The following is an 11,532-nucleotide window of genomic DNA, read 5'->3' as shown; positions in this document are numbered from 1 at the left end:
AATTATCTCCTCAAAGAACAAAGACTTTTGTTCATTCTTGTTGGTATTCTAATTGGTTCAACTTTTTTCATCATTCAACCTAGTCTATCTCATCTTAGCACATCTTCTGAACCACATTCTTCAATACCCAGATCATATAATGCTTTAAATCATGAATCTTTATCAAAATTATCTTCATATAATGATAAAGATGTAAGCTTTAGGGTGAATGGGGTTACTGGGAGGGTTCCAGTTGGGGTTGGGAGGAAAAGGATGAGGATTGTGGTGACTGGTGGTGCTGGATTTGTGGGGAGTCATTTAGTGGATAAGTTGATTAAGAGAGGTGATGATGTTATTGTGATTGATAATTTCTTTACTGGTAGGAAAGAAAATGTGAAACATCATTTTGGGAATCCAAGATTTGAGCTTATTAGGCATGATGTTGTTGAGCCTATCTTGTTAGAAGTAGATCAGATTTACCATTTGGCTTGTCCTGCTTCTCCAGTTCACTACAAGTATAATCCTGTCAAAACTATTATATCCTTTTTTCTGTTACTTCTTGTTACTCAGATTTATCAGGTTAATGTATAAACACCTCTTTTGTTTGTGTATGTGTTGTGCCTACATGATGCTTTAGTTCAATCTTACTGACTTGACTGCTATGTTGCTCGGACTCTCCAAAAATGCAGCTGCACCCATGCCGGATCCTCTAAAAAGGCAATACTTTTGATGGATCCGACACACATTGAGAGGCATATTTGAAGAGTCCGAGCAATATAGGAAATGAATGTTTGTTGATTTGCTTATTTAGTTTGTATAATCCTGTTAGAACTGTTGTAGTTAAATTTATTGGCTTTATGTATGAATACCTCTTTTGGTTTCATTAGTTAATGTTATGGAAATGAGAGTTCTTTGACTAGTTTGTTGGATTTCGAGTCATTTGAGATCCTTAACTGTGATTACAAGACAAATGTGATGGGCACCCTTAACATATTGGGGCTTGCCAAGAGAATTGGTGCTAAGTTCTTGCTTACCAGTACAAGTGAGGTTTATGGTGATCCGCTTGAGCATCCTCAAAAGGAAACATATTGGGGTCATGTGAATCCAATAGGTGTGCAACAACTAACGAATCCTGTTGTTTTCCTTTTTCCTTTTTGAAACAAGAAAATTATTTTTTGAGTTTATTTTAATGATTTTGAGTGTCTTGAAACACCTAGGTGTTAGGAGCTGCTATGACGAGGGAAAACGGACTGCGGAAACCTTGACTATGGAATACCATCGCGGTGCAAATGTCGAGGTAATGAAGATTTGACTTTTTAGAAATAAGTTTAACATGTGATGGAGCTGAGTGCTTCTGTGCACAATTATCTGCTTTGTTGTGTGCTGTAAAAACTAAATGCAGCCTCCTTTGCTGAAATGCTGTGTGAATTTGCATCAGTTACTTGCCAATGCTTTTTATGTTTCAAGAATGTCTGAATTTAGAAATTGGGGAGTGTAGGAGTAGTTATTTAATACCCTTCTTGAGATTGAGCAGAAACATTCTTGAAACATAGAAAGCAATGTCAAGTAACTGATGCAAATTCGCAATCGCAAGGGTTCGCAAAGAATTAACAGCTAAGAAGAGAAAACGAATTGCGAAGAAGCAAATAGCTAATGCTTTTTTCCTTCATACTTTTCCCGAATCTTGTTACAGCTAATATACCCAAAGACTGAAAAAGACTTAAATGCAACTAAATAAAGTCATAACAAAACTATAAGGGACCAACAACAATCCCCTCTACACCGTAATAATAACTAACTCAACAACCATTTACTACTCTGCGAGCCACTGTACAACTCTAGTAAACGTGTATTATCAGTAACAGAAGATAAATTTATGGTGTAGAGTTTTTCTGTGATGAATGGTACTTCTTTAAATGAAAAGTTCAAGTTGGAGGGAAGTAATACATACAGGTAAAATGGCTTATTCTAAAACTAGGTCCTAGGAAGTTGCCTACACGTACATCAGAATCGTATGTTAACATGTGATATGCTTGCTCGCATTTATGATCTAAAAAAACGAAGGTGTGTAGCTATCCATCCAACTTAATTGTAGTGTTTCTATAGGAAAATTTGGAAAGTTCAACTTGAAACCTATCTTTTTGCCAGTTCTTGATTTTGAGAAGTTGAACAAAATGATGAGAGAGCATGGAATATAGGTAGCGGAGTAGCAAGTCGTTTCTTTCTTTTCAATAAGATTCAGTCTGAGTTCAAATTATGTATTTTGCTCTCCCCCTTTCCACTTGCAAAAGTCAAACAGAGTCTTAAGTGGTACAGTAAGTGGTAATGTCAACCTGTGTGTTTCTCATGGATTACCTTGAACTTTACAGCTCCTTTTCTGAATCTTTGTATGCAGGTTCGTATTGCTCGGATTTTCAATACATACGGAGTCCTCATATGTGTTTAGATGATGGACGTGTTGTCAGCAACTTTGTTGCTCAGGTTTGTTCTATTAGCCCATCATATCATTTAGTTTAACTTGAGCTTGTATTGGTATTTATTGTTATTCTAAAACCATGTTTGCAGGCCATCCGCAAGCAACCAAGGACAGTATATGGTGATGGAAAGCAAACTCATAGTTTTCAATTCGTCTCTGATCTGGTACTTCATCTTTTGATGAGTTCTTTTCCCTCATTCCTTGTCTCTGCCTTAGCGTGTTACTTTTACCTATGTATATATGGACGTCAGATTGCAGTATATTTTATTGGTTGAAGGTGGTCAAGGGTAGCTATAGCCTTTAGCAGGTGTTAGTTTTCTTGAAGTGATTTGTTCACTGTTAGTATGGATGGTAGTGAAATTAGCCTTGAGTTCTTTGGGACGTAAATATATATTGCCTGTGTTTTGAACTTCATATGAAAATCCTTCCATTCGTTTAGATGACAAATAACTGTAGAAGTTGTAACTCATATTATGAGCAACTGGCTTTGCTCTCCTGGTTGGAACCTACGTCCTTTTCTAGCTCTACATCTTGCTTTCTGTTAAGTTGTTAAGTTTGCATCACAATATAGTGCAGTAAAATTCTAGAACTGGGCAAGAGGTTCATTGAAAAGAGAAAATGTTTTGCTAGAATTAGAAGATGTATGTTCTCCCTATCAATGAACTTCAAAATTTTAGTGGTTAATGCACTTCAAAATCTTAGTGACCTAGTGGTTAATGAAGTGGGTTAAGCACCATGAGGTCTCAAATTCCATCTAAAGTACACTGTAGAGAATATACAAGATAGAATAATGTAAGTTCAGCTCTAGGAAAATTAAAGGTGAAGTGAGATATATGAGATTTTGGTGCCTAAATGTAGATGATTGGATATCCAGGCACAGTGATCCCAGAAAATGGCACGATAGTTGCATATGTACATATCTACAAGATAAATGTCAAATGTTAAGATAGAAATGCAGTTCAAGATTGGATGAGATTTGAAAGAATCACACTCCACATTGGGTGAGAGTTGCATACATGAATGATAAAATGACTGAAGTTCGCCTGAGAAGGTTTGGCTTGCTCGGTCAGTAGATACGACTATATGATAGTTGGAGGCAGCAAAATGGGAACGCGATGGACCTAAAATCACGTCGAGGGGACTTGTCTCGACAGGCTTACGAGCTATCAAAACTAATGTGGACTCTGCCAAGTGAAGCACAAATTGGAAGAAAATAATTCATATAGGCCATTCCAGCTAGTTTTGAGATTAAAGTCATTCTTACTCTTTACATTAACTCGAATTTCATCAAAAGCTTTTTTTTTTTTTGGTCTCTTATTTGTTCTGATTGGAGAGTTGTATGTGTGTATTTGATCAATGTGAGATCTAAAGAACTAGCTTGGAAGACCCATATTAAAGATAACTAGCTTCATTTTGATTAAAGGTTGATGGATTAGTGGCCCTCATGGAGGGTGAGCACATTGGCCCTTTCAACTTGGGAAATCCAGGAGAATTTACCATGTTGGAGCTTGCTGGGGTAAGTTATGATTATTTATGCATATGTACATGTCTACAAATATGTTCGTACAGAAGCTCTGGTTGCTTAGTTACTCGATATTTGTTCATATGTTGTACTTCATGTGGTTATCTTAGAGCCAGGAAATGTCTTAAACATCTAATCAACATATAGATATATCTATCTAGTTTTATGTGCTAAGATATGTTATGAAACAAAACAGGTGGTGAAAGAAGTGATTGATCCCAGTGCCACTATTGAGTTCAAAGCCAACACCGCTGATGATCCTCACAAGAGGAAACCTGATATTAGCAAAGCAAAGGAACTACTAAACTGGGAACCAAAAATATCATTGCAAGAGGGGCTTCCTCTCATGGTCAATGATTTCCGCAATCGTATCTTGAATGAAGATGAAGGCAAAGGGAACTAAACAAGAATACTTATCAAGAAAAATTAGTATGTATAGCTCGAAACTTATTTTCATTGTTTATTACACTTGAAGTTGTTTTCTCTGTCTTTTTTTTTTTGTATTCTTTGTTGTAATAGCAGATGGATCGCTAAGCGACAAGCTCCCGTCTATATATATGTTCTTTTCCAACAATGTTTGCTATTTTTGGGCAACTGACCCTGTGATGTTATAACGATCAAGTGTTTTTGTTATGATGATATCTCCATATGTGAACGTTCATATGGTTGTTCGTGTTACTTCAACTAGTATATTTTGATTGTTGCTTAAATGTATTGTATCGTAACGATATTATCGATAAGTGAACAAGAAAAGGACTAACACAACATCTTTTCATTGTACATAATCTTCAACAGAAGAAAAGAAAGAAAACATATGCAAATACTAAGTAAGCAGTGAAGTAGGTGAAATGAAGCTCTCTGCATAAACAATTCCTCGCTTAGTAGTATCACATTCAGGGCATAAATCAAATGGTCTTCCACTTGTCGTGAAATTAGAACTTAAATATGCAAAACGTTGGAAGTGCAGTAACACTTGACAATCCACAAACATATATACTGGTCGGGCTGAAAGAAAAAGATCGATATCTTGTATTTAATAAAGATAATCCAAGATTCCCTCACACCATAGTCCTTCATTACCCACAACTTAAAAATGCCATTAGTGCTCCTCGATATATTGTTATATGTAGAGTAAAAGCAAAGCATTCCTCTCAATACTGAAACACCATGATCGACGAAGAAGTACAGGGGACATAGATCATACATTTGCTTCAATAACGATACCTCTCCATACACCTCATTTGAAATATTTAATGAAACGGTAGTATAATTTCCAGAAGTTGACTTACCAAGCCAATGAAATGCTCCATGTAGGAAAGCCAAATTATCCGTACCACAATCCCCAAAACCACGAACCCGCTGAATGTCAGTAGGATAATCGATTCTTCTCCAGGAACTGTTCTTTTTTATAGAGAGAAATTCAATCGAAATATTGATACTTTTTTTCCATTGAGGTTAACTGCAAGGATCTTATAGCCTTCACTAGTTGCATCATATTCCAATCCAAATACATAATTCATTATTCGATATTCTGGATGGGGAAGTAGTATTGATTCTCTTGTAGACGGGTTCCACAACAAAAGTTCTTCATCGAACATTTTGGAACAAACACGAGTAAGAACCAATCCATCACAAGAACAAAATGTTCTGGCATCCACTGGATTGCAGCTTGTAGGCCAATCAAGCTTTTGTTTAACCTCAACCATCGATAAAGAGGAAGTATAGAAGCTAAAGGTATCATCCTTGGTAAGTAACCTTTCGGCAATAAGAATTTTTTTGGAATTTTGGTTATCCCTGTTATGAATATAATGTGTCCTCTTAAAGTAAGGATCGTCAATTAATGATTTCCAAAATTTTGAAACACATTTGAACCGAAGAATAGAGCGCATAGGTAATCTGCGAAGGATGTCCATCATTATTTCGTCTTGGAAATGAATTGTTGGGACCTAGATTGGACAATATATCAAAATGAAGAACAACTATTTAAAAACAAACAGTTTTTTATGTTCAAATTGTATGTACAAATAAAAGTATATTGAAGTGAGAAGTGACCTGATGAATCTCCATCTGGTGGCTCTTTCCTGAAATTCAGCCAAATGAAAACACACACATGGCAGAAAGAAAAAAAGAAAGAAAGAAAGAAATAGGGGATACCTTTGCAAATTTGATTTTGGCCTCTGGAAAGATTGAATTTTTTGATAGCTTCTTCTTCTCCTCCATTGCTAAACTTAAGAAGATTAGCTTTTATTCTCTTAAGAATGGACTTGTTGGCTTTTCTACGAGCTAAATTTAGATGGGCATGGCGACGATGGGAGCACGTACACTTGGGCATCTTTATTGCCATCGTCTCAAATGGTAGCAGCAGCAGCAGCTAGGGTTTCAGGTTTCTCTTTATCTTTTAGGGTTTTTTTCTATGTATACACACACATACCAGGAGGGGTATATCCGTCAGTTATAAAAGTGATTTTTATTCCTCGCAAGACTTTGAAGGTCGGATTGGGAAACCTCTTCCTTCAATCTATGAACATGACATTTACCAGTGGATGCATTTGTTTTTGGATATTGAAATTAGAAATTTCCATCTTTCATGTTATTTGTATGGTTTCGATTAGAAATAAGTTGCTACTTGTGTTAGTGACATCAATACTAGACTGTCTCGTCTTTACCTCTATGTATATAAATTCTTTTCTGCAGTAATGTAAGGAAGGAATCAACAGAGCTTTCAAGGTGTCAGGACCATTTTTTTACCATTGTTTTCATAGTCAGTGGCAACATGAATTCAGCAGCCAATGTGTCTTATAGTACTGGCCTTTTGTTGCTGACATTTCAGGACACATTGTCATTGCTCGATCAGGTTAGATTAGAACAGCAAAAGATGGTTCTTTCAAAGTGGAACATGAAGTTTTGGTATTTAACTCAATTCAGAAATCAGAATCGGTTTATTGACGGATGCAAAGGTGTTAATGTGGTGGATTTAACAATTCGAAAAGACTTCCATCTTTATAAGGCGCACTTCTCAAATTTCTTGTTCGGAGTTGGTTAATTTTAGCAACTTACAAAATACAGCGATAATGTGAAACACAAATCTTATTTATGTAGGAAACAACTAGAATCTATTTATATATCATTTTGACGACCTGAAAGTCATTATATCACATTAAATCAGGGATGACTCAATGCTTTTAAATATGAGGCATATGTATTAGGCCTTCAAAATTGAAGGGCCTAATTTTTTTAGTAATATTAAAATTATCTTAGGCTTTTTTAAATAAAAAAATAAAGAACGTTTTAATTTGTTTTGGAACATTAAAGAATATTTCTTTACTCGATATTTTTCTTGTGTATTAAAACTGTAACAATTCATATTCTATTTTATTATTATTATTTTTTTCTAGTTGAAGGTGTGCAATGTTAATCCATCCTATACATATAAAGTTATTAATGTATTAAATATATATGGAGGGATGAATTTGGATATTAAGACAAAGAAGGAAAAGAAATATTTTTGTAAAAGAAATTTTTATGTAATTTATTCAAATAATAGAAATTTCAAAAAGTATGATTATCTCAAAGAATATAATTACATAATTTTTTCAAAATTTAAATCAACATTTCCATGATTTTGCAGTACAACAAAATATGATGTTGCAGTACAAAGATATATAATTTTGCAGTACAAAGAAACAGTCAAAAAATTTAAAGGTATGGACTCGACAAAAAAGGATCAATTCTATAAATTGTTAATTAAACACACTCATCCTTTTTATTAGGTAAAAAGAATTTTAAATTTTTTCATATAATCTTTTATTCATAAATATTTTCTCACACTTTCATAACCTTCAAATTGTTTGGACTTTGTGGTAGTTGTTATTGTTATTAACTGCGTCCCATCTAAATCGTAAAGGTAATTATATTATGACTTATGTCCCGTTTTAATAGTAAATATTTATTAATTTATAAAACGACAAATATATATTCAAAATAAAGAAATTATTGACTCCCTGTGGATTTCTATGTATCATTTTATTGAATTTTTGTAGCCATGTTGTAACGTAATTAATAACAACTAAATTTTCATATGTTTCGAGTATTTATAATATGGTAGTATCAATTTTTTTAAAAGAAGTTTGTCAATAATATTTTATTTTGCTTATATATAATACCAATAATTATACAAAAAGATAACTCTAATTAAAAAAAATAAGTTAATTATTATTAAGTGAAAAATCGCGTATAAAATTATTGATCATAGAAACATATATGTTTTTATTTGAAACAAAAGCATTAATCAAGATATATCTAAACAAAAAATTATAAATAAATGTACATTTTGCAAGGAAGATAGTTGCAATTATTGTGGATCAATTGTAAAATAATAACAGAAATGACACATAATTACCAAGGTTAAATTTTATTTTTACGTCAACTAGTGGGTTTTTTTTTTAATTTTTATAGAAATTAAATAAAACTATATGTCCTATTTTTACTACAAAGTTGTTATTATTACTTGATTTTTTTTTTTATATATATATATATATAGCATCTTCTATCAAAGAGTAATCTTCATAATTTTCTTTGTTCATTTCCTTTTTGGAGAATCAAAAAAATGAATAACAATGAAGATGATTTTCTTACTCTTTCACTCTCAATTAACTCTTTTCCTAACTTAGGTTTATCACCACTATCGACTACATCTACTCAATCGACGGCAGAAGAAAAGAATGAAACAATCACTCCACCGTATCCTTGGGCGACCTCGAGACATGCTATAGTCCATACTGTTGATTATCTCGTATCAAAGGAAATTACTATTATATCAGGTGACGTTCAATGCAAGAAATGTCAACAACAATATAAAATTCAATATGATTTGCAAGATAAGTTCAATGAGATTGCTAAATTCATCTTCAAAAATAAGAAAAATATGCATGATAGGGCACCAAATATTTGGATGACCCCTATTTTGCCTAATTGCAAATATTGCAACCAAAGAAATTGTGTTAAGCCAATTATCTCAAAGGATGTGTCAATTAATTGGCTATTTCTGTTACTTGGACAAACAATTGGATGTTGCAAGATAGATCAACTCAAATATTTTTGCAAGCATACCAACATTCACAGAACAGCGGCCAAAAATAGACTTGTTTATCTTACATATATGGAACTATGTAAGCAATTGGATCCTTGAAGAACCTAGACTAATAACCAAATTCAGAGACACACTGAACTAAGGTCATATTACCCCTAAATTCATTTTATATATAATATTGTACTACAAAATTACAAAAAAAAAGTATGAATTAAGGGGTAATAGGATTTTAGTTTAGTTGAAGTGTGTTTCTGGATTTTCAGTCATAGTTTAGGGGTACTTGTGCCTTCTCCAGATAAAAAATAATGTTTGTCTTATGTGTCTTATAAAACAGAATTGTTACTTTCTTTTATCGATAGAGTGATATTCTCTGCCCCTGTCAAATAAAGTAAACGTCTTTTTCTCTTGATATTAGCTTTGGGTTGGACCTTTTAGACTAGTGATATTAGCTTTAAATCTTGGAAGGCTGACTCAAATAATATGGTTGATGTAATAGTAAAAAAGTAAATAATTATATATATTTGTACTTTTAATTGTTCCATCTTTCCATCCCAATTATTTTTTATTAAGTTCGTGTACTTTATTGATTTCTATGATGTATCTATAGAGACGTTGTAAGCTAATTTATTATAAGATTGTGAAAATATTGCCCAAAATTAGAATTATATTTAAGTTGATTTTTTGAATGTTCTTTTAGATACAAAATGCCATATGGTTGTTACTTTGATGAGTAAGAATGTATTAGTTAAATGAAATTCATCTCAAAAAAAAGTTTTTTCGAAATAAAGATTAATACTATTTAAGGACTAAGATTAATAAAATCACAACAAATAAATGACTTTTTTCTCTTAAAATAAACATAAGACCTCTTATTTAAATTTTACTTTAGGAATTAGGATAAAGACTCAATTCATATCCTTGTATTTATTGGAAAAATATAACAGTCGAGTCAAACTTATGTATTTTCATCCTTATCCTGGTGTTTAGATATAATTATTATTTAATTATATATATATATTTTCTAATAAAAACAAGATTTTCAATAATGGTACACACTTTTTTTTTTCTATATAAACAACATAGCTCATTCATAATTAAAATATCACATTCTTGTACACATTTCAATTCTGAATACTACTTTAAGATATGATGAACGAAAAAAAGAAATTTTTCAAGAGCCTTCTTTTTCTGTTTTTGACAACCCTTTACTATTCTTCAAGTTATGCAATTACGAATCGAAAGATATTGGATTTGAAGCCCGAAATTGAGATTAAAACATCGTCAAGTGTTTTTGGTCAAATGTTACCAAAGGGTGTACCATTACCTCCATCTGCTCCATCTTGTAGATCAAGTCCTGGCACACCTCCTTCATGTCCCATGGCACAACCAGAGATCGTGGACGTTGTTGAGAGTTTCACCCCCTAATATATCATTATATCATTTAAAGCGAATTATATATATGTAATAAAATTAGTGTTACTTTGTTGTATGTGCATCTAGATCGATGTATCATACTATTGAAAGCGAATATTTGATATAATTTGAAATTATTGAAATGAAATAGATTGCAAATTTATTGGTATAAAAAAATTCTTGATTAATTTCTTTTTTTTTCTTTTTTATATGACAATTGTTTTTCATTTGTTATGGTGAATGAACAATAGTTCTTGATGGTGGTGGGGAAAAGGTGGCTATGATTTGTGTAAATACAAGTTAGGAAGAAAAATAAGAAAGAAAAATTTTCAAAATTCCTAAAAAAAATTATATATGTTGAAGATTGTATACATAAATTTGGTTAAGTCTCATTTTATCTTTATTAAAATTTGAATATACATCGTAATGACTAAGATATTTTTCAAAAGTTGAACATTGAATAATAAAGGTTATTTATTTTTCAACACACAAAATTTATCTATAGGTACATAATAAAAATATAGTTTAAATAAAGATTAATCAAATACTAAAAAGTATATTTTTGAATAATTGATGTCGCTCGTTATTATTTTTCAATAAGCAATGTATAAAAAAACATACAAATCAAATCAGAGTCTATATGTTGACTGTTCAGAGAATTGCTAGAAGATATTTTCGAACTGTAATTTCAGCTTAACATTGCCGATAATAAGAAGAAAATACTTTTTTAAAAAATTGAATAGTTGACCATTAAAATTATTATAGTATTTTTATTAAATTAAATAAATTTATAACAATAAAATATCAATTCAACCAAAGTTAATTTAATTAATTATAAATTACATAACATTGTTTTTGCGTGAACGACTTGATTTCTAATACAAATAATCAAACATATACTTGTAACACATAAAAGTAAGAAAAAAAATTTGAATTATGTTTCGACATAGTTATAGACGAAATTAAGATGTTATTGAGATCTTTTTCGTTTTGTTTGTTTTGTTTAATATTTAATTTTCTGTCTTGAGATTCATCTAATGTGTACTTGCATCA

General features: G+C 31.9%; 1 protein-coding gene and 1 pseudogene across 1 annotated transcript; one reads left to right on the top strand and one right to left on the bottom strand.

Moving 5' to 3' along the window:
* Positions 1 to 3: 3 nt before the first annotated feature.
* LOC107029891 (UDP-glucuronic acid decarboxylase 1) lies at positions 4 to 4,636 on the top strand (the record flags this gene model as incomplete). Its single annotated transcript, XM_015231332.2, is given in 8 exon segments — positions 4 to 516; positions 943 to 1,090; positions 1,197 to 1,276; positions 2,375 to 2,407; positions 2,410 to 2,460; positions 2,545 to 2,619; positions 3,879 to 3,971; positions 4,174 to 4,636. Coding segments are annotated over 8 exon segments (1,200 nt in total), but the record flags the coding sequence as incomplete, so codon positions are not given.
* A 93-nt stretch (positions 4,637 to 4,729) lies between these two features.
* On the bottom strand, positions 4,730 to 6,525 carry LOC107031476 (annotated as a pseudogene).
* Between the last annotated feature and the right edge of the window lie 5,007 nt (positions 6,526 to 11,532).

The sequence above is a fragment of the Solanum pennellii genome, chromosome 9, assembly GCF_001406875.1.
Source record: "Solanum pennellii chromosome 9, SPENNV200".
In the NCBI taxonomy this organism is placed as follows: Eukaryota; Viridiplantae; Streptophyta; class Magnoliopsida; order Solanales; family Solanaceae; genus Solanum; species Solanum pennellii.
This window is presented reverse-complemented; position numbering and strand designations above follow the sequence as displayed.